Source organism: Herpailurus yagouaroundi, unplaced genomic scaffold (assembly GCF_014898765.1).
Source record: "Herpailurus yagouaroundi ecotype Mexico unplaced genomic scaffold, PumYag 67525, whole genome shotgun sequence".
Taxonomy (NCBI): domain Eukaryota; kingdom Metazoa; phylum Chordata; class Mammalia; order Carnivora; family Felidae; genus Herpailurus; species Herpailurus yagouaroundi.
This window is the reverse complement of record NW_024420331.1, coordinates 948014-973356: the sequence shown is the minus strand read 5'-3', so window position 1 is coordinate 973356 and position 25343 is coordinate 948014. Positions and strand designations below refer to the sequence as shown.

The 25343-nt window shown below is 44.2% G+C and overlaps 1 protein-coding gene across 6 annotated transcripts in view; it reads left to right on the top strand.

Annotated features, from left to right (window-relative positions):
• Positions 1-25343, top strand: part of FRMPD4 (FERM and PDZ domain containing 4) — an 868248-nt gene that overhangs the window by 759311 nt on the left and 83594 nt on the right. For all 6 annotated transcript variants that reach the window (XM_040467604.1, XM_040467603.1, XM_040467607.1 and 3 more), the window contains one exon: positions 20645-20805. In XM_040467604.1, the coding sequence (XP_040323538.1) occupies positions 20645-20805 (161 nt within the window). The remainder of the gene's footprint in view (positions 1-20644; positions 20806-25343) is intronic.

Here is a 25343-nt window from a genome sequence, read left to right as displayed (position 1 = left end):
ATTCAGTTCTAAGATTGCCAAGGGGTTGCATTTATCAGTGATTTACCAGGACAAATACTGGAAGAAAGCTTAAATTTAAGTACATTTTGGTCACTGATCTTTCCTGTCCTTAATACTGGGAAAAAGCTTCCATTGTTTAATATTAGTGGAGCATTTCTGTTCTTGACGGGACTTTACGAATCAAGGAAAAGCATTCCTCCTAGGAGCTAAATGAAAAAGTAAATTTAATGTCTTTAACGTCTCTCTCATCTTAAAGATGAGATGCTCTGTAGTGTTTGTAGTGCGATGATTTCCCCTGTGTATTTAGATCTGGGCTCAGCAAACTATGGCCGTTTGCCTGTTTTTGTAAATAAAGTTTTACTGTCACGCAGTCATATTCGTTCTTTATACATTTTTTTCATGGCTGCTTTTGTGCTACTTCAGCAAAGTTGAGTAGCAAAGTTGAGTAGTTGCGATCAAGACCGTATGACCTAAAAAGGCTTACCGTGTGGGGGCGCCTGGGTGGCTCTCTCATTCGGTTAAGTCTTGGTTTTGGCTCAGGTCACGATGTCACAGTTTGTGCGATTGAGCCTCACTCTGTCTCTCTCTCTCTCTCAAAAATAAACATTTAAAATTTTTTTTTTTAATTTTTTTTTCAACATTTATTTATTTTTGGGACAGAGAGAGACAGAGCATGAACGGGGGAGGGGCAGAGAGAGAGGGAGACACAGAATCGGAAACAGGCTCCAGGCTCCGAGCCGTCAGCCCAGAGCCTGACGCGGGGCTCGAACTCACGGACTGCGAGATCGAGACCTGGCCGAAGTCGGACGCTTAACCGACCGCGCCACCCAGGCGCCCCAAAGATTGGCAATTTTAGACCTGATCTACTGTTACTCGTTCTGTCACATACTGGCTCGATTAGAGGCAACATTCCCTACCTCCTTCTAGCGCTCCTCTTTTCTCAGGATAGTTGTTACTGTCACTTATCTTTGTGATTTTAATTGATAGACCATACCTTCATTTCTTTTTCCTTACACTGTAAACAGCATGTCCTGACACTATCAATTTCCACTTGGTGAAATGAAAATCTATTTCAGGCGCCCTTCTAGCTCCTTACCCTTCTCCTTAACCCCCTTCTTTCCCATATATATATATATATTTTTTTTTTTTTTTTAAACATATTTTGTCCTTAATAATGAAAAGTTTGAAAACTTTTACAGTTGTTCTGTAATCATTACTGAGTCTTTTGGGCCCTATCTGTAGGTTGATTCTACAAGCTCGCTGATAAGTTTTCATTTTTATCATGACTATATGGTATTCGTCGTATCACTAATTATTGCTGGTTATATTGCCACTACTTTGAAGTTGTTTTTTTTTTTAATTTTTATTTTCTAGCAGTCTCTGTGTTTTCATTTCCCCCCTTGCATGTCCTGTCTTAAATACTTTGTCCATCTCAATGGTAGAGTCAAATCTCTGGAACCACCTTCCTTCCCAACCTTGTCCCCACTGAATTCCTCATCCTGCCGTGATCTGGAATGATGATTTTCTGAGCTACCAACCAAACTGTCATCTTATGACTTTGCTTCCTTCTTTCCTGTGTTGGAGCCCTGACTTTCTTGACCTCTCTCTCTCTTGATTTTATTAGAGTCCATCCTCTGGCCATTTTCTTAGAGAAGATGTGTGAGCGGGCAGTAACCTCTGTAAATCTTTGCATGTCGTGGACATGTCTTTACTCTGCCCTCTCACTTGACATAGAAATCTCGGTGGAAAATTATTTTCCCACGGATGTTTTAATTCAAACTACATTGCCTTCCAGCCTTCAGTCCTTGTAGTCCGATAATGATCTGATTCTCACTCCTTTGTCCTCAATGTATCTTTTCTCTGTATAGCTTTAAAGATAATTTCTTCATCTTTAGTGTATTAAAATTTCATAGTGATGCATCCAGGTGTGAAGGTGCTTTTATTGTGAGGCTAAAGGCTTTCCAGCTAAGTTCTCAGTTCATTCAGCTCAGAGACGATTTGGAATCATTTGATAATTCCTTTCTCCCTATTGTTTTTTCACTTTTTGGTTTTAGAAATCCTTACCAATTTTGTGTTGGCTCTTCTGAATTGATCATTTGTAATTTTTTTGTTATTGTTGTTGCCCTTATGTTTCCAACACCTTGTCTTGTTACTCTGATGTCTCAAAGAATTTTTAAAATTTTATCCTTCAAGCTTTCTATTGAATTGCCTGTGAAAGTATATAGTTTTTCATTTTTGTTTTCAATAAAGTGCTGCAGTGCACATCCTTAGGTACACAGCACTACCCAGTTATCTTACAGGACACAGGCCTCGAAAGAAAATTCTTGAGACCCATAATATACGGCATGTAAATTTTGGAAGCTTATGACGGCCCTCCCAGAACAGGTTGCAACACCTTATATCTTTATATCAAGGGGAAAAAAAGTGATATAGCAGTATTTTACTTTGCGTTTATCAGTGAGACTATCTTTCAGAACGTTCTCGGCCATTTCTATGATTTTCATCTATATCCCTGATCATATACTTCACCATTTTTTATTGCATTAGCTCTGGTTTCTGAATTGTGCAAACTCTTTATCTATTACGTACATTTTACATTTGTCTGTTCTGTGTGATTTGCACACATCTTCTGACAGCATTTGGTCTTGCAACTTTGCTTATGGTATTGCCCTTTTAAATTACCGTGTAGTTGAACCTGTTTGTCTTTTCCTGTGTCGCTCTTGGATTTCACATTATACTTGGAAATTCCTGTTCTGCCGCAAGGCTCTAAATGTATTCTTTAGTATGTTTAAAAAAAAAAAAAAGACAGAATTCAACTGAGTAAATTTGAAGATCTAATTGGCTTTATTCAATGACTCCTGACTTGGGCAGCAGTCCATCCAGCAAAGAGAAAGAAGCTCCAAAGAACTGCACAGAATAAAAGGCTTCTACGGACAGAAGGGGTAGGAAAAAGAAATTTCTAGCAAAGATTGTTGCAGACAAAGCCTCCTTCCTTAGGGGGATGGGAGATGGGCAGCGTCTATCAGGTCGATTGCCTCAGTAGTGCTGACCATGCAATTCCAAATAGAGTGGAGAGGTTACATTCCCGGGAGAGGATGAAGCTGTGGTTAGGTTACGTATTCAGCCGTGGTTTGCTGACCTGGGACTTCATACAAGTGACTCCATTTTGAACTTTTTTAAAGAAGTATTTTCGGGGCGCCTGGGTGGCTTGGTCGGTTAAGCGTCCAACTTCGGCTCAGGTCGCGATCTCACGGTCCGTGAGTTCGAGCCTCGCATCAGGCTCTGTGCTGACCGCTCAGAGCCTGGAGCCTGCCTCAGAGTCTGTGTCTCCCTCTCTCTCTGCCCCTCCCCCACTCACTCGCGTAATCTCTCTCTCTCTCTCTCTCTCTCAAAAATAAATAAATAAATAATAATAATAAATGTGACTGCTCTGTTCCTCAGTGCCCTCAAGTATAGACGATACAAATATTACCCACCTAGTGGCTTCGTGGCGAGGATAAATGCAGTGCGTATATATAATTGCAAACGGTGTTTGGCAAGCTCAGTGCATGTTAGCAGCATCTCTTCCTTTTATCGTAAGAGTTCTTTTCCTCGGGGCCCAGCACAGTGCCCGATTAACAGACTGACGTAAAGATTAGGTAAATGAGGGGCACCTGGGTGGCCCAGCCGGTTAAGTGTCCAACTCTTAGTTTCGGCTCAGGTCGTGGTCTCACGGCTGGTGAGTTCAAGCCCCACATCTGGCTCTGCACTGACGGTGTGGAGCCTGCTTGAGATTCTCTCCGCCCCCCTCACACTCACACTCTAAATGAATGAATGAATGAATGAATGAATGAATGAATGAATGATTAGATAAATGAGTATAAATTATTGAAGAGAATTGATACTACCTGTGAAGAAGAGGGCCGGGGCTTGATCCCACGAACCGTGAGGTCATGACCTGAGCCGAAATCTAGAGTCAGATCTTTAACCCACTGAGCCCCCCAGGCGCCCCTTGAAAGCCCATTTTTAAAGGTGAAGAAGGATTGAGGCAGACTCTCCCAGTTTTATCTTGGCTTTTTGACTTGTTTATCCCCATGGTTTGTGTGGCCCAGAAAACAAATGTCACACTAATAAAAGCTGAAAACACTTTTTAGCCCTTCAGTTGAGTTAAATGAACACTGCTGTCACAACGTTAATTAGGCATACATAAAATTGCTAAATATATGTCATGGAAAATGCCTATGTTTCATATTTTGTTAAACATCAATTATGATCACAAGAAATCTGCATCTAGTAAAATGGAAACTGCTGACACATGTTAATTATTTTCAAAAATAATTGAGCTTTTAGAAAGTTTCAGTATAGATTGAAGCATGCGTGTCCTCTGAAGGCTTGAGCTATTTTGAGTTTATCCAAATGAATCCTAACTATATGAAACAAGGTAAAATTTTGCCTCAAGTTCTCTTTGTAAGACGAAAGGCGACGCCACGTGCACCGGCCAAGGTCTATAAAACGAACTTGGTTTAGACTCCAGATGTTCAGGTAGGCATGTTGTCAAGTCTCAGCAGATCTGGTCTGCGAGGGAGCAGCGCAGTAAGATAAAACAAAACAATGAAAAGCTGTTTCCTTTGCCCAGGAGTGGATGGCGCACACCAGTTCTCAACCGGGCCGCGTACAATAGGCTTTCGAGAGGCATGTCTCTAATCTATATGCTTTTCACTCCTTGAGAATGTTCCGGACTCGTGCTAATATAATGGCAAATGTTCGTTCTAGCCACGAGATTGTTTTTCATCGCAAATTGCTTTTGCCTCCCACAAATGCTTCTCCATCTGGGAACTCGGATTCTCAAGCCAGTCACCGGGAAAAAGATGTGAAGAGGCTGGTAACTACAGCAAGCAAACTGGAAAATATATGGAGGTTGGCTGTCTGGTTTATCCCTGGAGCTTCTTCCTAGGATGTGTCCCACTGACCCAATGGTTTTCACAGTGTGGTCCTGAATCCTGCACCAGAATCACCTGGAAGGCCCTTTTTAAAAAGCACGGATGCCTGGGTAATGCTAGATTAACTAATGGGGAAGAATTTGAAGTAGGATTTAGCTTATCATCTAAATCGGGTCTGAGAAATGAAATAGGTTTAAGCAAATAGCATTCAAGGAGAGACGGAATATCGGAAAATATCAGAGTATTGCCGTACTTTCTTGAATGGTTCTGTTTAATATTTTGTTTTGCAATGGAGACCCACGGTGGGAAATTCACTGCCTTGGAATACACTGGCCATTCTTCTCCCAGTGCCTGTTCTCTTCATACTGAAATCGAAGGCCTTCCCCGCTTGAATGGGGTCTCAACAACGACATCCTCTGGTTTCTTCCCAGTCTACTTTCCTCTTGCTCACCAGCACCTCGAGTCTAGCTTGACTGCACCCTTCAAACCTTAGGACCACATACCAAGTGTCATGGGAGGAACATGGACGTACGCTGAAGATCCCCACTTCTGGGTCCTAGTCAGGGGCGAGAATGGAAAGTTGGGCTGACCGCTAAGTCATTTTCTAAACAACGCATTCTCCAGGAATAGATTTCCATAGTGGTATTGAAATGTTCTAGAGCCTCCTCTCAATTCGATTCACGTGAACTTACACTCCCCCAAGTGTCCCGCTGTCTATACAGATGATGGCCAAACATATGATTCGGAGCATTCATTGTGGGGCTACCTTCCTCTTTTATTTGTCTTTTAAATTTTTAATCACCAATAAATCTTAATCTAAGGTTCCTTGGGAGTAACGCATACCTGGAGTTGATGGTGTGAGGTGATTATTATTGCCCCTGACACATGAGAGTGTCATTAACATAAAAGTCATCCCTTAAACACATTGAACCGGACTCAATTAATGTAATTGATTACCAGCCTAGCTGTAGGGATCTTGCAGCTTTAGGGAAACCGACAAACATTTTGCCCTTTTAGATCCTACAATTAGATTCGCACGGCACAGTCAATAAGCATTTTGCAGGCGCTGAATTCATCATCTTTAACGATGACAAAAATCTGGGTGGATGAACTGGCTGTTGATAAAAGACTAATTGTTGAAGTGGTTTTCAATAGTGGTATTGACAAATAGAACCGAGTCCTTGGAAGATAAATCTGATCATGAATTAATGGAACCTATTTTGGACATCTCATTTGCTAAAGCTGAAGGTATGACTGGAAAATGTTATCAGTCTGGATTCTGTTTAAACTGTGTAATCCTTTGAACTATAACCCTCAAAATGAACAACAGTGTGATTCATAAATAAAATTAAGAGTATGCGCATTTAAGTTAATACTTAAAACTATGTTGGCCTTATTTTCTAAGGCACTCTACTTTTGGGGCACCTGGGTGGCTCAATCAGTTAAGCGTCCAACTCTTGGTTTGGGCTCAGGTCATGATCTCACACTCCGTGAGATCGAGCCCCGTGTCGGGCTCTGAGCTGATGGCAGGGAGCCTGCTTGGGATTCTCTCTCCTCTCTTTCTCTAGCCCTCCCCACCCCCTGCTCGCTTGCTCATGCTCACTTGCTCTCTCTCTCTCTCTCTCAAAATAAATAAATAAACATTTTTAAAAACTTTTTTATTCTACTTTCATCTCCTGGAATGTGGAGAGAATTTCAGGATTTTTACTTTTCCTACCCAGTGCATACCAGATCCTAAGCAAGTGATAGATTTTAGAGCCTGTGATCTTTCCAGGAAGGATGTACTCATCCTTACATAAAGGGTGTGTGTCTGATACCAGACAGCATTCTAACATGGCTTGTAGTTTTCTTTTTTCTTTTTTTTTTTTTTAATTTTTTTTTAACGTTTATTTATTTTTGAGACAGAGAGACAGAGCATGAACAGGGGAGAGGCAGAGAGAGAGGGAGACACAGAATCTGAAACAGGCTCCAGGCTCTGAGCGGTCAGCACAGAGCCCGACGCGGGGCTCGAACTCACGGACCGTGAGATCATGACCTGAGCCAAAGTCGGACGCTTAACCAACCAAGCCACCCAGGCGCCCCATGGCTTGTAGTTTTCTTGATACTTCTCTCTCTCTTAAATATTCTCCCCCATTACCCAACAAGTAACACTTACACTTGTCCCAAACACCGGTTTCTTTAATGCCTCTATGGCTTTGCTTCCTGTTCCCTTGGATTGGAATGTAATTCCCTTCCTTGTCCATCCGGTAGTTTCCACTTCACATCTCTAGACTCATCCCCTGGGCATCTACTCTGTGAGGTCTTTCCCAGTCCCCACTGACTGCCCTTAGGTTAGATCAAGTATCCCCATGGAATGTACCCCCAAAGTATGGGGTGTATCTTTCAGGGGCACCTGCCTCTAGTCGTCTGTTATACTCAGATGTTTGTGTCCATCACTCCTCCTATGGGATTGGAATTTCTTTGAGGGCACAGAACCAAGGAGAACTTCACAGCACATTGAACTAAAACTTGTTTGAATAAAGGAACAAATGCATGAGTAGACCAATGGCTCGGAGACTATTCTCTCAAGGCCTCTATGCATCTCTCTTCCCTCTGCCTGAGATAGTTGACCCAGGGATCACCTCCCAACTCGTTCCCTCACTTCGTGCAGGTCTCAGAGGTAAACTCCTTAGAGAGGCCTCCCCTCGTGTCTTGTTAAAACAATCCACCCCCTTTCATTCTCTATCCTGCTGTATTTTTGTTCGTAAAAGCTATCAGCCACCAACAATATGAGATATAGTGTATGTTTATTGGATTTTTATTGCCTCTGTCCTTCCACTGGAAGAAGGTTTGTCAAACCTTTTTCTGTAAAGGACCAGATAGTAAAGATTTCAGGCTTTGTGGGCCAGAAAGCCTCCGTCACCACTACCAAACTCTGCCTTGGTAACGCGAAAGCAGCTGCAATGCGTAAATAAAGGGGCATGGTTGTGTTCCAATAAAACTTTATTTACTGAAACAGGCAGAGGCTAGATTTGGCCCATGGGCTATAATTTCCTGACACCTGTGCTAGAATACATACATGTTGGTCTGAATCACAGTCACATCCCAGGTCCCAGACACGTAGAAAGGTTCCGTTAAATAGTTGTTGAATTAGTAGCGGTTCAAATTTGAGCCATCATAAATAAGCAAAGAGACTGCTTTTGACCAAATTTGAGAAGTCAGTTCCTGCCAGCCTGAGAGAAGATGGGAGACAGAATCTTCCAGTGAGCATATCAACTCTTCTAAAGCATGAAAATGGCGACCCTGTGGGTAACGTTGACCAGAAACAAATGTTTACTGAGAACACTTTCACAGAGACAACCAGAGAAAATGCCTCAGTTAAGAAAAAAGGAGATCGCTTTTCATTTAAAGTAGGCAAATGGAAATTAGTTCTACAGTGGTCAGTACATGAAGCTAAAGTCTTCTATGTGGAAACTGTGTTTCATCCAGAAAGAAATATGTTTATTTAATAGGTACTTGTTTGGGATTTATTTGTTTTTTGAGAACCGTTGGTATAAATATAGGTATGGTTGTTATAGTATAAATAAATATTAGTTGAATAATTGATCTCACTACTGCTCTCAATGCAGAAATGTTTATTGTTCTTGGCTAAGAATCAAAGCTGAAGTTGTAATTACATTTTTCAGTGGGAGTCAGGATGAGGACACTCCCCATCAGCGCTATTCCCGAGGCAGCGTTTGTTTTGGGAACTTAGAAGCTTTCTAAATTGGAGAGAGGGATGGTGTGCGGTTGAGTCCTGGCAGGGAATGGATAGATGTAGGCACAGATAAAGACGTCATCAAGTCCCACTGAGGCACGCAGAGACTAGCAGCACCTGGGACCTGGGCAAGGGGCCCACGTGATGCCGCCCACAAGGGCAGAGCTCCCACTGCACAGAGCAGGCAGAGACGAAGCCAGGCCTGGATCTGGGGCCGGGGTAGAGAGGTTCAGTTCATGTGTATGGAGCTTAGAAGAGAAGAAACACAAGCAAACACACACAACTCAGAACAGGAAAGATACGTAACTTTGGGCAGTAATGGAGATCAACGTCTAAGGAAACTAAATTCTCTAGGTAGGGGCTGAGAATAATTACGTTAGTGCAGAAAAGATTAGGAGATCACCAATTTCTTAATTAAAATAGAACTGTTAGCTGAAACCTTTGATTCTGTGATTTCCTTGCCGGCTTCTTTTAACTTCTATCAGAAGTTAGTCATCAAAGGAACCCTTACCACTTAATCACTTTTTCAAATCCTTTGTGTAAAGATTATAAAATCATGAAATTTATAAAGTGTGGCTAATCATCTCTCTAAAAGTGTCTTTTTAAAAAATCAATTCATGGGGGTTTTTTTTAATCCCCTCATTTTATTTATTTCTTTATTTACTTTAAGTAAACTCTGTGCCTAATGTGGGGCTTGAACTCACGACCCCGAAACCAAGAGTCCTAGTCTCTACCAACTGAGCCCGCCAGATGCCGCAAAACCAATTCATGTTTTTAAATATTGTCTTAGATCACGGTTTCTATAACACACACTCTTGTAGTTTGAATTTACAAACCCATGGGATTGTTTTCACTTTCCAAGCATAAAACTATAAAAGAAATGTTTAAATATACACAGATCACAGAAATATACAATAGCCCCTTGGGATGGGGAATGGACCCCCTATATCTTCAACCCTCTGCTTCCCCATGTACTGCCCTAAAGTAGGGATAGAATCTAGTTTGATGGGGACAAACTTACAGGCCCACAGGGATGATTTTAACATGTTTGAGAAAGGCTTTGCTCGTTGTTATCAAGTCTTTTGTTCAAAAATGGATTTTCCTATAGGCACAAAAAAACAAGGGTAATCGCTCATGATGAAAAAGTCTCCCGGGCCCTGCCCTGTCCTGTAATACGTCATGCTCTATAAACAATAGGTGCCAAATGAAACAGAAAGATTTGGGGTGGTTGTGTTTCCAACCCCCAAAGGGTTCAACCTTCTGGAGCCCAAAGCAAGAGCACATGTAATAACCATCAATTTGCCTGTCGTTTTGTCACCCAAACCTAGGGCCACCCTGTTTTATCTCGCCTGATGGGATTAGCAAGGATTAGACAAGCAGAATGGAAATGTGCTGCTTCCCGACTTCATTTGTAGGTTTTTATTTTTTTAATGCTTATTTATTTATTTCTGAGACAGAGAAACCCAAGCAGGTTCCGCGCTGTCAGCACAGAGCCACATACGGGGCTGGAACCCACGAGCCGCAAGATCTTGCCCTGTGCCGAAACCAAGAGTCAGACCCTTAGCCGTCTGAGCCACCCAGGCACCTCCACTTGTAGGGGTCTAAAAATGCTTCAGCACAGATCAGAATGTGAGAGCTGGACTTTTTAAGGGCTATGCTGAGCTTTGTAGTAGCAATGATTTTTGTCCATCATGTTTGAGTATGTAAAACATTTTTGGGGCCTGCAGCCTAAGTCAGATTATACAGAATAGAAATCTCCAGTTTCTGCTTTTGTATTCCATTCCTATTAGTAAAAAAGCAAATTCTGAATATGTATTAATTTATTTGTAACACATATATATATATGTATATATATGTACATATACACACCACCCAACTGTAAATGAAATATGGAAGGCACAAAGCATATGTGCAAAAGATGTTACGTTAAGATGAGTTGACGGGGACATACATTTTAATCACTTGTAAACATTTTGCTGTCACTGCTGCATTGCAGACTATTCAATATTTTAATGACAGCAAAGTGATTGAGGATCCTTATTTATTTTTGAGCGTCTTAGTTTACCACTTCATCGAATAAAAGTTTCAGGGTCTGTCTGCAAGTTCAGCTTTTTTCTTTGCTTGGTTTTAATCACTGCCATTGGAGGAAAAAAGGAACCGCAGAAACGTAACAATCTCATCTACGCAAGTGACTGTTGAAATTCAGCCAGAGGGGCGCCTGGGTGGCTTGTGATCTCATGGTTCTCTCTCCCTTGCTCTCTCTGCCCCTCCCCCACTTGCGCTGTCTCTCTCTCAAAACAAATAAACTTGAAAGAAAGAAAGAAAGAAAGAAAGAAAGAAAGAAAGAAAGAAAGAAAGAAATTCACCCAGGAAGTTTCCATGTTCCTTAACGTCCCTCAACTGTTCTCACAAACCAAATGGAAGATGTTTCGTTTTATTATATTTAACAAATGAGTTCAACTCATTTAACAAATGAGTCCACTGAAATGCTTCATTTGAGGATTTTTAAACAGGTTAGAAAAATTCATTTCCCCATTTTCCAAGGCTGCTGTTTTTATAGATACATATTTGCATAATTTTCAATAAAACAAGCACATCACGGTAGGATCATTTCTAAACATCTGTTTCCCTACATTCTTACCACAACCCAAGTTTCTTTTAAAAAATTGGTTACTTCCTCATTCATTGTTATGACATCTCCTTTACTGGGAAGAGACCACTCTTTTAGTTCACTGTCACCAGGTAGCAGCCAACAACCTCTGTGTTGGACAAAAGACTTAATGGTTTTGTTTCAAAGCCAACCATATTATTGACATGCTGAAGTACTTCTGTTTCTTTGGTGCCTAGCTTGTGTTCAATTTTTTTAGAGGGCAGGCATCTCTAAATTTACCCTGGAACACTTGCTTTGTCCCAGTCAAAGCTGCGACTCCCCCATTTTATCCTTTTCTATATTTGTGCCAGTGTCAGAGCATCGGAAGAGTTGTCACTTCATAATAGGGTCCGGTATTCTTGTCGGGCTAGACAAGCAGTGTTTTTCTCGTTCAAAGTGTTCTTTTATATGATCATATAAAATTGAGAATTCTCTTTGTTGCATTCGTTAAAGCGGACTGTTGAAAATATCTTTATTGGATGGCATTCAATCTGTAAATTAGGTTGATGTGAATGGAGATTTTCGTCTTTCGTCTGCCTATTAAGGAGTCCCATTGATCTCAAGCCCTCATAAAATTCTCCAACAGGATTCCTCTAAACATTTTGTGTGTTTTCAGTGTGGGCATTCGGGATGCTCTTAGCTTTTCAAGTACTGCGTAAGCTTCCAGGCCTGACTAAACATTTGTAAATCTTTCTTTTTTTTAATTTAATGTTTTTAATGTTTATTTATTTTTGAGAGAGAGCGAGCAGGGGAAGGACAGAGAGAGAGAGAGAGAGCGAGATCGAGAGAGAGACTCCGAAGCAGACTCCAGGCTCCTAGCTGGCAGCACAGAGCCCGATGCGGGGCTCGAACTTATGGACTGTGAGATCATGACCTGAGCCAAAGTCAGATGCTTAACTAACTGAGCCACCCAGGCGCCCCAACACTTGTAAATCTTTAAATCCTCCTGATGTGTTATGGAATTGAGTGACAGTGGCCTGTGGACCTGATGAGTGAAGGTTAAGTTCTTCTGAACCCCCAATATGTGTATTCATGAAAGGGAAACGCATGAGACTCCGTATGTTATGTGAGCTGGAAACACATTATGTGCACTTATTTATTTTTATGTTAAAGTTAACTTCTCTCCAGTGGAAGCGTATGGTTGGGCCTTTTTGATCCCCCACGGGCAGAGGCTTGCCCAGATTTGCTTTCAGAAACATAGGATTTAGTGTCAAAATGCATGTATCATCAGAGGGATGGGATCCCATGGACATACGAGAATGGAACTGTAGAGTGGCTGACTAGGAGGTCGTTCCAGATACAAGGGAGTTTCCGGATCTCCTGGTGTGATGTCCCTGCACAGGATGGGTTCCCTCCAAGCTCAGTCACTTCTCTTCCAGCTCCCCTCTCTCCTTCCCCTCAGAGATGCTGTTTACTCACACTGTTTTCTCACTTAGCATACAGATCTTCTCCCTAAAGTCATGTGTGAGTATCACCATATTACATTCCTGTTGGTTGGCAATTGGAATATCATCGTGTTGAATATTCAGAAGTCCTCTGGATCTATGTAGAGCAGAAATTTAAGCAGGCCTCTGCGGTCTTCTCAGTACCTGAGACACCCTAGCCCAAGACTGAGTGGTTCCCTGAAGTTCACGGACTCTGTCATTTCTTTAGGCTCAGCCTGTGGATCTTGGTGTTTCGTTAGACATACCACCAATGTCCTCTCTCCTGAAGTTTCTACCACCTCACAGGGACCATCTGCCCTTGCCTCCTTAGCCATGCCACTCAGACTTTTCAGGAAACAAAAGTCGGGAAAGAGGGTTATCTGCAGTCAGTTTTTGCTCTGGACCCTGTAAATGCATCTTCCCTAAGGGAAGGGACTGCCAATCCCCTGTCTTTCTCATCAGACCCAGTAGAGGAAAAAACTCCATGAGAACCAAGCAAAAATTACTTTCAGAATGTTATTTTACCATACATATCATCATAATATTGACTCGCTAGAAACCCATGGAGGGGTCTAATCTACTCTGTGATCTCTCTTAGTTCTAATCTATCAGCTGTAATAATCCATACTTCAGCTTTCTTTTTCTTTCCTTGTTCTTGTTCTGAGGAATTCTGGTTTGCCTCATTTAGAGTCTTTAGTTTTTTTTGGAGAGACAGAGAACACAAGCAGGGGAGAGGGGCGGGGGGGGGTGGTGGTGGAGGTGGGCAATGAATCTTAAGCAGGCTCCACACTCAGCACAGAGCCCAACGCGGGGCTTGATTGCATGTCCCCGGGATCATGACCTGAGCCGAAATCAAGAGTCCAACACTCAACCGACTGAGCCTCCCAGGCACCCCTAGAACTCTTGTTCAGAGCTTTTCTTATTAGATCCCCCCTCACAGGCCACAGTAGGGCTTGTGAAGTTTGACCCTTGCATTGAGAGCCACTGCTAGTCAAGTCCAATCAGGGATATGAGAAAGTCATGAAGAATAGACCATAGGGTTCCTGTGGATGTCATGTCAACTGAGATACCGAGTGGGAAAGTTTCCTTTGGAAGTGTCTCTTATGTTGTAAAATGTCACGTTTGGTCATAAATGGTGTGGAGAATAAGGTTGCTAGAACCCTCTGGGATGTGAAATTCCAGAGCTTTAAAATAATACTGAAATCACTACAGATTGTACGAGTGAGCTTTTGGTGCATAACAAACATCCTCCAAATTCAGTGCCATAGAGTCGTCATTTCTTAGCTCTTGTTCAGCTTTCTGATCTAGGCCGGGGGGGGGGGGGGGCAGGGCAGCTCTGCCACACTTGGCTCCTTACTGAGTTGCCTGTTCTGGTCCGTTCCCCATGGGTCTGTTCTGCAGTCCAAGCTGAAGGGGCGGCAGCTTCCTCGCGACGGTCTTCTCATGGTGTTGATGAAGCAGCGCTAGCACATGCCCAACCACAGGGGCATTTTTTTGTTCGTCACATGTGGGCTCCGCCGTGTGATACGCTTTGGGCTGTGAGATGTGAGCAGAGTCCAGGGGCGGTGAAATATGTAGCATACAGTGGGAGGCTCTGAAAAGCGTTGTGGCATATGGTGGCCGATCACATCCCGGGGAGCAAATGAAGAATAATTCAGTCTATCGCAGAGAACAGTACTGCCAAGATGCTCTCATGTAATCACGGCTGGCCATCCCTGAAAAGTAACCCCAACCACGACCTTCTCGAGTAGAGCTCAGGCTCGTATGTTTATTTATACTTCTTTTCCTTCCAGTCTTCATTCCCCAGGTACCCTCTCTGCCACCGTCTCCCTACGTTTTTAGATTTTACAACAAACATAATGACTTCTAAATTTAGTTTTTCCTTCCAGAATCTGACCGCTCAGCCCATAGTCCATAAAAGGACCTCACTGGCTCTAATGAGTACATGGAAAAATGGAATCATCTCAGAGCGTTCTATCTACTAGTCCAAGCAACTCTTTGTGACACACTGGAGGTATCAGTCTTTTATTTCTGTGGAGGAAGAAAAGCTCCCAGTGATCAAAGAAAGCCCTGTCCTTTTGTTTGTTTGTTTTTTTTAATCTTTTATTTTTAATGTTTATTTTTAAGAGAGGGAGACAGAGCACGAGTGAAGGAGGGGCAGAGAAAGAAAGGGAGGCACAGAATCTGAAGCAGGCTCCAGGCTCTGAGCTGTCAGCACAGAGCCCCACGCGGGGCCTGAGCCCACGAACCGTGAGCTCATGACCTGAGCCGAAGTCGGACGTTTCACCGACTGAGCCACCCAGGCGCCCCAAGCCCTGTCCTTTTGTTGCGGACAGCAAGATCACCATCATTCCTTTTAAAATGAAGCTGTCAGAAACAGGAAGATTATTCTTTCAATCTCAATGGACACGTCTTCCTGGGTTTTCAGGTCCATAGGTTTCTGGCCTATCTGTGTGTGTTTGTTGCAAAAGGTTGGGAGCAGGGGGTGGGGGTTTGTGTAGCTCATCAGTTGTGTTCCGCCAGCCTCAGCACCAGAATTCACTGAAGCATATTGAGCAGGTAGAAGAGATGTTGCTTTCTCGGCTCATTGCAAAGGGACTCAAGCATCTTTCTAAGAAATACCGCAAGGAGAAAGCCAAGAAGTGCTTGCCTTCATACAAAGAACAAAATGATGTTTCATGGGGGAGCATTTTAGTGTGGAGCCATTCCTGTTGGAAAAAAAGACAGAGGTTGATTATTTTTAGATCACTTATTTGGAAAACGCCACCTGTAGAGCAAGAAAATAATAATGCCGTCGGAACGTTGTCCTCAAAATGCAGACAAAACAGGACAAAAAACTATAAGCAAAGACGAAAATGCTAGAACAGGCGTCAACCGCAAAATACACATGCAGTGGAGTTTCAAACGTTGTTTGGGTGGGGAAACAACAATGCGGGGAGGCAGACCCACGTCACGTTGTCTATGTCACTTTGCCCACAGTGTGGGTTCCTGAGTCAGCGCTGGTCTCAGCGTTCACTTAGGGTTCTAGAAACATGGCAGAGGACAACTCACTGACTCAATCCTTGGAGAGCCTGGATTTTATTCTTCCTTCTTTGTCTGTATTCTGGTATAGTATTGACTCATGTGAATCAGTGGATATTTGTGTTTGTTGTGTCATTGCTTTTGGTAAGACTTTTCCCACGAAAGGTCTCAGAGCTTCGCTAGGGTTTGTGTGGCATTTCGCTGAGGATTGGGCTATCGGCATTTGAAACGGTATTGAGTTTGTTTTCATATTTTAAGAGTGAATGAGTTCATAACATATGAAACCTAGTCCTTTCTATTCACTGACCTCAAGGGGTAAAGAGAGCAGCTAACGCTTCCCGCGTGCTTCCTGCGTGCCAGACCTCTTGCTACGTGCTTCCCTTCTGTTCATCCGTGTAGTTTTTACAACTGTCTTATGCGATTGTTACTCTTATCGTCACCACTTTTCAGAGGAAGAAACTGAGGCACACAGGAAAGAAGTGATTTGTGCAGGGCACCCTTCCGGGAAGTGGAGGGGCCAGGACTCGGCTTTAGAGAGTCTGGCTCTAAAGTCTGACTTGCAAAGTACCTTATCAGTCTCACGTTTGCCCTCTACCTGGGCACTTACATTTGTGTGTCTCTGGTCCAACCATAAAGTGTTAGCTCCTTGAAGAGAAAAGGTCTCCCGCGATTTGGATCCAGCAGGATACAGGAGTCGCTTTAGACAATGTGTAATATGGCCGTCCTCACTTGCAATGTCCTGTGTGTGCAGGAAGGCTTCAGAGTAGGAGTCCCAGCCCCTCTCTGTTGGAGTGGCCTCCGAATACACTAAAACCCCAACGACTTCTCTGCCACTCTGCCATTTTGATAGCAGGATATCAAAAAAAAATGCTGATATTTTGTCAGGATTGGTACAGTGGGTCCTAAGAAGCTTTCCCCGCCCCGCCAGTGCCCCTCCCATCTGTCCTCTTTAGAGCAGCCGTCGGTCACCTCGCTCTTCCACTGAGAACCTTCCAAAGGCTGCCTGTTTCACTCAGAACAAAACACGAAGCCCTTCAAGAGCCTGTGTGATCTGTGACCTGCCGCCCCATCACTTCCTTAACCACTGCCCTCCCTGCCTGCCACCGCCTCCTCCCACTGGCCCTCTGGCTACCTGTTAGGCACACCCTCCCCAGGCACAGACCATGTGAGGACCTCAGCCCTTGGTGGCCCCTCTGCCCAAACTGCTCCTCCGCCAGATATTTTTCTGCCCCCCGATAGAATCACGGAGTGTCTCCACCCCGTGACTCTCCCCTTCCTCCCAGCGTTATTTTTTTTCCTCAGTGCTTCTAAAGACCCGATACGCCATGCATTTTCCTAATTTATTAGTTCATTTTCTGTCTCTGAACACTAGAGTGAATATTGTATTATTTTCATCCTGCTTTGGTTCCTATTGTATTCCTGGAACCGAGAAGCCCGTGGGCGTTCAATAAGTATTTGTTGACTGAATGAATGCATTATGGAGTTGTTTCGGAGAATTAAGTGAACTAACGTATGGAAATAATTTCAAAAACTGCCTAGCATGAAATTAGTGTTTAATAAATGTCAGGTATTAATAAAATAATGATATGATAGTTCTTGAATGAATGATGAATTAAAAATTGGAGGCTATTACTTTATCATGTAGCGGAAAGAGAATAACCAAGCTCCAAACGCTTTAAATATTCTAACTTACATTTGCAGTAGACACCAGAGGAAGCGGTCCAGGACATCATTTGTGTTCTCTTTTCCTATTACCTCGAAGGAGAGCTAGAAACCGCCCTTCCCTGAGCAGGAAACGGTCCCCAAACCTTGCTTCACTTTGGGATTGCCTAGGGATCCTTTCAAAATTGATCCTGGCTCACACGTCCCGATATTGTGATGTGATTGGTCTGGGGTGAAGCCTGAGCATTAGGACTTTTTCCATCCTCCCCTGGTGATTCTGACCGTGCAGCCGAGTTTGGGGACCAGTGCTGGAAGCTTTTCACAGAAGTGGCAATCGTAGAGGGGAAAAGCCTTCCCCAGTCCCTTTCTAAACTTGGAATTGGAAGTTTGGCCAACTGGGGCGCCTGGGTGGCTCAGCCGGTTAAGTGTCCAACTTTGGCTCAGGTCATGATCTCCCGCTTTATGAGTTTGATCCCCACGTCGTCGTGCTCTGTGCAGATAGCTAGAAGCCTGGGGCCTGCTTCAGATTCTGTGTCTCCCTCTCTCTCTGCCCCTCTCCCACTCATACTCTGTCTGTATGTCTGTCTCTCTCTCAAAGATAAATAAACATGAAAAATTTTTTAAACTAAAAAAAAAAAGAAAGTTTGGCCAACTAGGGCTCACTTCTCTGCTCTGCAACCCATGCGACCATGAGCAGGTCACTTTACAGTCTTCTTCATGTCGAACGTCTTCTGTGGATTATGGTGCAAACTAAGAGCTCAAGGCCAGGCCCTAAAAATGTGGGTATCCCCTCCCTTTTTTTCCCCTGTGGTTCCATCTGGGGATAAAAGGAGAGGCTCATTTCCAAGGGTAGCTCAAGAACCGCATGCTCTGAGGTGATGCTGTCTTATAAAGAAGGCAAGAGAACGGAACAGTGGCCACCATGCCTCGGTGGCCCCTTTCTTCACCCAGGCACACAGAGCCATGCCTCTTTCAAGCCTGTGAGGGATCCATGTCAGAGGGTCAAGTTCCCAAGAGCCCTGTCTGAGGCTGCTGTCCTGGACACTGGGGCTCACCCTGCATCAATTGTGCTGATTTCATCAGGGCTTCGAGTTCTGTCCTTTAGCCTGCCAGGCTTCGTCCTGTGACCTTGTGCCAGCCTGAGGTCTGCCCACTGCAGTAGCCGTGTCTAATCTCTGGGTCCAGACAGACATCTGTGACTTCACAGAAGACGGCCCCTCCCCGTTGACCCTGTAACACCGCCACTCTGGGCTTGGACTTTTCTAGAAAGGTAGTGGGAACGCTGGGGATAGCACACTACCCGGGGCCCTGGGATGGGTTTCTCATTCCTCTGCCTTGAAGTTCTTAAGTATGTTTAAATGAGGGTTCCCACGTTTTTATTTTGCACTGTCATTGCAAATTAGGGAGCTGGTCAAGCGCATGACATTTAGGAGACCTGGTGTGAATTGCACCTGCCTTACATCTGAGAAGCATGTGACCTTGACCCGGTTATTCTTTCTCTTTTGGCATTTGCCATGGGGAGGTAGTGGGGTCAAACCGCCCTGCCTGTGGGGTGTTCTGAAGACAAGATAAGAGAACAGATGAGTGTTGGCCTATGCAGCACATAATATGTTTGCCCTCCATTCATTCTTCTCTTGTTCATGGCATTCCAGGCTGCTTAATCGAAGACATCTTTCCTTTCTGTCTATATTTTTTTATGCCTTATTTATTTTTGAGAGAGAGAGCGCAAGCAGGGGAAGGGCAGAGAGTGAGGGGGACAGAGGATTCAAAGTGGGCTCCCCGCCTACAGCAGGGAGCCCAATGCGGGGCTCGAACTCATGAACCGGGAGATCATGACCTGAGCCAAAGTCAGACTCTCCCCCGACTGAGCCCCCCAAGCCGCCCCTTTTCCTTTCTGTTTAAAGGGGATTTTAAACTTTTATTTTCTTGGTGGCATGTGTGTAAAGAACAGATCCTAGAAGGTTTCCGTTTTTTCTCACCTTATTCATTGCACAAAAGGACCACAGAATTCGTCCTCCTCAGTCTTTTTTTTTTTTTTTTTCCTCTCCATTTGGACAATATGTTGTGCAGATGGCATATAGAATAGTGTCTTTCAAGGTATTTAAAAATGATCTTTTACAAAATTATTGAGGATGAGAAAGAGAGAAAATTGAATAAAGTCCCTGTCATTGAGGTAATCGTGCCTCACATTACTTAAAGGAGATTTCTGGTGTCCAAACTAATAACTCTTCCCTCAAGAAAGGCTGCCTTGGATAATGTCCATGAGGGAAGACTTCATTAAGAGTCCCAGGAGGTGGTTTGTGACCCGACACTGGCATACAAGGCGTGGGCCCTGAGGGAAAATAAGCCACTATTTTGACTTCAGCTTCCGTACTCTTCTGAGGCTCTTTCTCAGCTCATCGGTTCTCAATTGATAGTGTTCCACAAAGAAGTATCTTTTCCTCTACTTCTTCATTCGACTATTTCTTAAGAAATCCACTCTATGGGGGCGCCTGGGTGGCGCAGTCGGTTGAGCGTCCGACTTCAGCTCAGGTCACGATCTCGCGGTCCGGGAGTTCGAGCCCCGCGTCGGGCTCTGGGCCGCTGGCTCGGAGCCTGGAGCCTGTTTCCGAATCTGTGTCTCCCTCTCTCTCTCTGCCCCTCCCCTGTTCATGCTCTGTCTCTCTCTGTCCCAAAAATAAAAATAAACGTTGAAAAAAAAAATTAAAAAAAAAAAAAAAAAATCCACTCTATGCCGGGTACTGTTCCAGGCAGCTGGGATAAATTGGTGAATGAAGCAAAGTTCCTTGCCCTCGCGGAGCCTACGCTCAAGTGTGGCGGGCAGAAACGAGACAAAGATGTGCGTTCTGTAGCACGTAGGCAGGGGCTGAGTGTTGTGACACAAAACGTAGAAGAGGGTACAGGGAGCAGGCTTGCTGCGTTCCAGCGTGTGGCCACAGGGTCGCCTGTGAGCAGAGACTTCGGAGCGTGGCAGTTGAGCCACACGTGTAGCTGCAGGACCAGCATTGGGGTTGGGGGAACAGCCAGTGGAAAGGCCGAAAGCAGAAGTGGAGCTCGTGTTTTCAAGGAATAAGGAGGGCACGCAAAAGGCGTGATGAGGCGTCTCCCCACATCTTCCCCACTGTCTCCCAAACAGCGAGTAGAAAGTTTCGAAGGAGAGGATGTGATTGCCAAGCCGTCGTCAAAAGCTTACACTGATGCCTCTTTTCCTTTGTGTGTGCTTTTCCCACAGCCACATGACGCAGGCCATCCCCTTTGACGACCCTCGGTTGGAGAGCTACCAAATCGTCCCTCCGGCCCCACGGAGTGTGGAGATGAGGAGGGACCCCGTGCTGGGGTTTGGTTTCGTGGCGGGGAGTGAAAAGCCAGTAGTCGTTCGCTCTGTAACACCAGGTAAGCACCCGGCCCACTCCCCGTCTCCCAAGGTTGCCTGCCACACCCTGTCCGGGTGACTGGCGCTCCTGGAATTTTCAAGCTGCTCCTTGTCTAACTGTGGAGCCTGGCTGTTTGCAACATCCAGATGGCGTCAGACCACCGGAGGGACACAAAGGGCTCTTCAAGCTAGGTTTAAACTGCCAAACGTATCCTATCTCTTGACTTAGGAAGACACTGATCTATCTTTTGTAACCATGGAAATGACCCACTTCTTAAAGTACGAATGCGAAGAAAGAGGCAGGCGCTGTACTGTATTTCACTAAGTTCGTGATAAACTCCTTAGTGAGAAAAAGCAGAAAGTGACACTGAAGTCACAGGAGGATTTTAGTCACTGGAGCCGACAGACAGCTTTATGAAATGCACGCGATGCAGAATGTATTTCCCTTCCCTGTTGCTGTAGGGCCGGACCAGGTCACTGACTTCGGCCAATGGCGTATTACCAAAGATGACCTGGAAATGCTTGAAAAGTGCTTGTACGGTTGCCCTGCTTTATTGGGCTTCTGCCCTGGGAGTCGAAAGAGCATTTCCCTCAAGTGACTGTGACCCTTTCAGCCTCGGCCCCGAAACGAACACGAGAGGCCAGCAGCCTGCCGTCTAGAGACGAATGTGGCCCGATCCGCGGCATGAAGCCAGAAGATCAGCCAATCAGTGTTCATCCTAAAGGCCCGTGAGCTTGAGAAGAAGTGATTGTTGGACAGCCGACTGAGTTTCAGGGTGATCTGTTATATAGCCATGGCTGACTGACAGAGTATATGGCAAGTCTCTTAAATTCTCCAGTACGATCAGATCACGAGTATACATGGCCTCAGCCTCCCCCATTAGACTATGCAGACGTTCGACTGTCAACACGAGTGAACGTAACAGACTATGATGCGCTTGCCTGAAGTGAGCTGCAATTGCCTTTCCAGAAACAAGGCTCTCTTAATTCTTTCTTTCTTTGCGATAAGTATTTGTGTACTTCTTTTTTAAGATTTATTTTATTTTACGAGAGAGAGAGAGAGAGAGAGAGAGAGAGAGAGAGAGAGAGAGAGAATCCCAAGCAGGCTCCATGCTCAGCACGGAGCCTGACATGGGGTTTGATCCCACAACCATGGGGGGGGGGGTCACGACCTGAGCCGAAGTCAAGACTCAGATGCTCAACAGACAACCATCCAGGCGCCCCTCATGTATTTCTTTTAATGAGCTTGTATTGGTTTTATTTTCACACAAAATGAAACTCTCTTCCTTACCAGTTCCTCTTTGGAATTTGGCAGGTCGGTAACAGAGGTCAGTAGTAACGTCCTGGGGTTACGAACGGGGACTCCGGCAGCCGATTGCCTGGGTTTCATGGATTTGGAGGTTGCCTCTGCCCCGTATTAGACTGTTGGTAGCTTTCATGTTAATTCCTCTGCATTTCAGTTTGACGGACACTTCTCTATGTCCTCTGGATAATGGGGATCGTGGTTGTACCCATCTTTAAGGGCGAGGGAGAGAATGAGATAACGTTAAAAGAGTGCCAGGTACATAGTTCTCATTCCAAAAATATTTTTATTGTGATTATTGTTATTGTTATTAGTAGTAAACTCTAAAATATTTGGGCCACCAAGCCTGCCAGCTAAGGAAAATGAAAGGCATCTGGTGAGTAGGACACATTTCAAAAGTCGATGTCATTTTTCATTATTTTGACCTAATGTGGCCCAGGGTAACAGCACTGCAGATACGGTCGACCACGTCGCAGACTTGTACGGAGAAAAGTAGGCTTCCTTTTCTTTCCCACCACTGCCTCACCACACAGCGTCTTACCTGTTTGTCAAGCTTTTCGTTTTATTAGCCGTAGGTCCTATCTTCATTCTCTAGGTGGGATTGTGGAGACTGATGCCAGTTGCGAATTTTATGCTTAAAATGAAAGAGGTTTGTTGCTTGCTATAATAATAAAATAATACAGATGCATTGCACAAAACATACAACATAGATAGTACAGAGGAGAAAGTTAAAAAAAAAAAACCAAAGTCACCCGAGCTGCCGCTGCTGAAAGTGAACCACTATTGACATGTGCATAGAGAGTCTATGGAAAGTAGACGATTCTGTGCATATGTATGCATATGTTATGTATCCTATCTATGAGATATATAATGTATTATATGTGCATGTGGACACATTTTTTTTTTTTTTTTTCCTGAGCAAGACACCATTTGGCATGCTGCTTTCTAACACTGGGACCCTTGAACATCTCTGGTTCCGAGATTCTCTAAAGTGTGGTTCCTCCCCAGAGGTGACCAGGGATTTGATTGTTGTTTTCCATGGTCTTATATTGCCTCACTGTTCCTTCAAGCTCTTCCCTTCCCTGCCCTCCATACTCCTTTCGCTTCAGACACTAGCACCTAATATTCAACAATTTCAAGAGTAGTAGACAAAAGTGAAAACAGGTCAAAGAGTACTGTTGCCAGTCATTTTTCGGTGTGAAAATGCTGGTCAGATAAACTGTGTCTTTCATAACAGTGACTCTGCGGAGGTTCCGATAATTTCTTTGGCATGACCAGATTTTCTCTACTTGACAATGCAGCCTTCAGCGCACAGGGCACGAGACGATTCTCTGAAGGGCGCCACTAGTTCATATCTTGGAAGGAACTGTCTTTCCTCCCTCTGAAATGCTTGGTTTCAGTTGCTTGATAAAACACAAATATTTCCATTTGATCAAACAAGTGGGGTCAGAGGTGAAAGGATGTCCTATTAATCTGCAAGTGGTTTGCCCACGAAAGTAGTTAACATCCATCAGCCAGTTAGTATGAACATTTTTCAGTCTGTGATCAGCGTTTGATTTCTAACCATTTGTTTGACTGAACGTGAGTGAATGCTTGCAGATAATCCAATGGTTATATCAACTCTCTCAAGGGATTTTCAGAATGTCTTATGTGTGCAAACACCGAATCTCAGTTCCCGCATCTTGCATTGAATATTTTTTTTATCACCGACATGAGGAAGCGTTAAGGTTTTCCTCGCTTTTTTTTCTACCCAGGAAGATTAGTTTATGCTGCAGCTTGAGTGACATATATGCCAAGTGTCTCGGTGGGTGGGAAACAACTGACTTACTTCGAGATCCATCTCTGCGTGTGAAGTGTTCATTTCAATTACTAAATAAAGCAATAGCAATAATATTTGAAAGGTAATGTTTGAGCTGCTGCCTATTACCCAGTGGCAGACCTGGGAATAAAGTTAAAATTATCGTACCCTATGAATATGCAGGGACGTAATTCCATTAGACACGTGGATAAGGGAAGTATTTATTTATGGGTTTTATTTCATTCAGATGTGTGCTTCATGCAGATGTGGCTTTATGTGTCCAGAAACCTGGCAGTGACCAGTTTTTAAATTATGGGAGCAAGTTCCAAGCAGGTGTCGGCCACCCTGAACTTGGAAGAGTCCACAGACCTAAGCTGAGACCCAGTTCTACCCTTTCATCGGGTTCTTTAACCTGTGTGAGCCTCGGGCATCTCATTATCTGACAGGGAGTCAAGTGTCAGTGGGATTCAAGGCCAAGCAGCCTGGCACATAATAAATACTCAGCAAATATTAGTTCCCTACCTCCTTGCAAAAACTCCTCCACATCTGCTGAGAAAAAGACCATGCTGGATCAAGACAAAAACAAGAGTCCTCTGTCATCGCATGTGAGCACAGACGCACACTCCCAGGCACAGTCCCAGCCACAAAAATGACCAAACACCCTCATCACCAAGCTGATACGAGTGTCTGCTGTTTCCTTATGAATCCCAGCTTGAGTTCTGCTTCCTTCCCCAGACCTTTTATTTTTGTATTTATGTTTAATGTTTATTGATTTATTTTGAGAGAGAAGAGAACATGTGTGTGCACGAGTGGGGGCAGGCAGAGAGAGAGAGGGAGAGAGAGAATCCCAAGCAGGCTCCCTGCTGTTAGCACAGAGCCCGACGTGGGGCTCGATCCCATGAATCGTGAGATCATAACCTGAGCCGAAACCAAGAGTCGGACACTCAACCGACTGAGCCACCAAGGCGTCCCCCCCTTCCCCCAACCTCTTAGACAAGAATGATTAAGATGCTCCCACTTCTCAAACCTTCCCCAAAAGTATGGAACATAAGGACAAATCCTGTCAGTCTTTCCTAACACCCTCTGATGTGCTGATTGGCCACCCGTTTGGGGAATACCTTCTTCTAGGGGCTTCAATACTCGAGGTATGGTCAGTTGACCAGCAGCATCAGCAGGCCTTGGGATCCTGTGAAAAAATCTATGACCTCACCCTCAGCAGACCTCCAAATCTGCTGAGTCAGTCTGCAGGGCAGTAAGGTCCCCAGGGGGTGCATGTGCCCATTAAAGTGTGAGAGGAGCTGCTAGGCTGCCGTGTCTCAAACTTGCCTGGAAAAGTTCTGGAGAAATGCTGATGCTGCCGAAGTCTCACCTCCAGAGATTCTGATTTAATTGGCTTATCCAGAGCCCCTGAGTTCATTCTTTTTTTTTTTTTTTTTTTTTTTTTTTTTTTTTTTTTT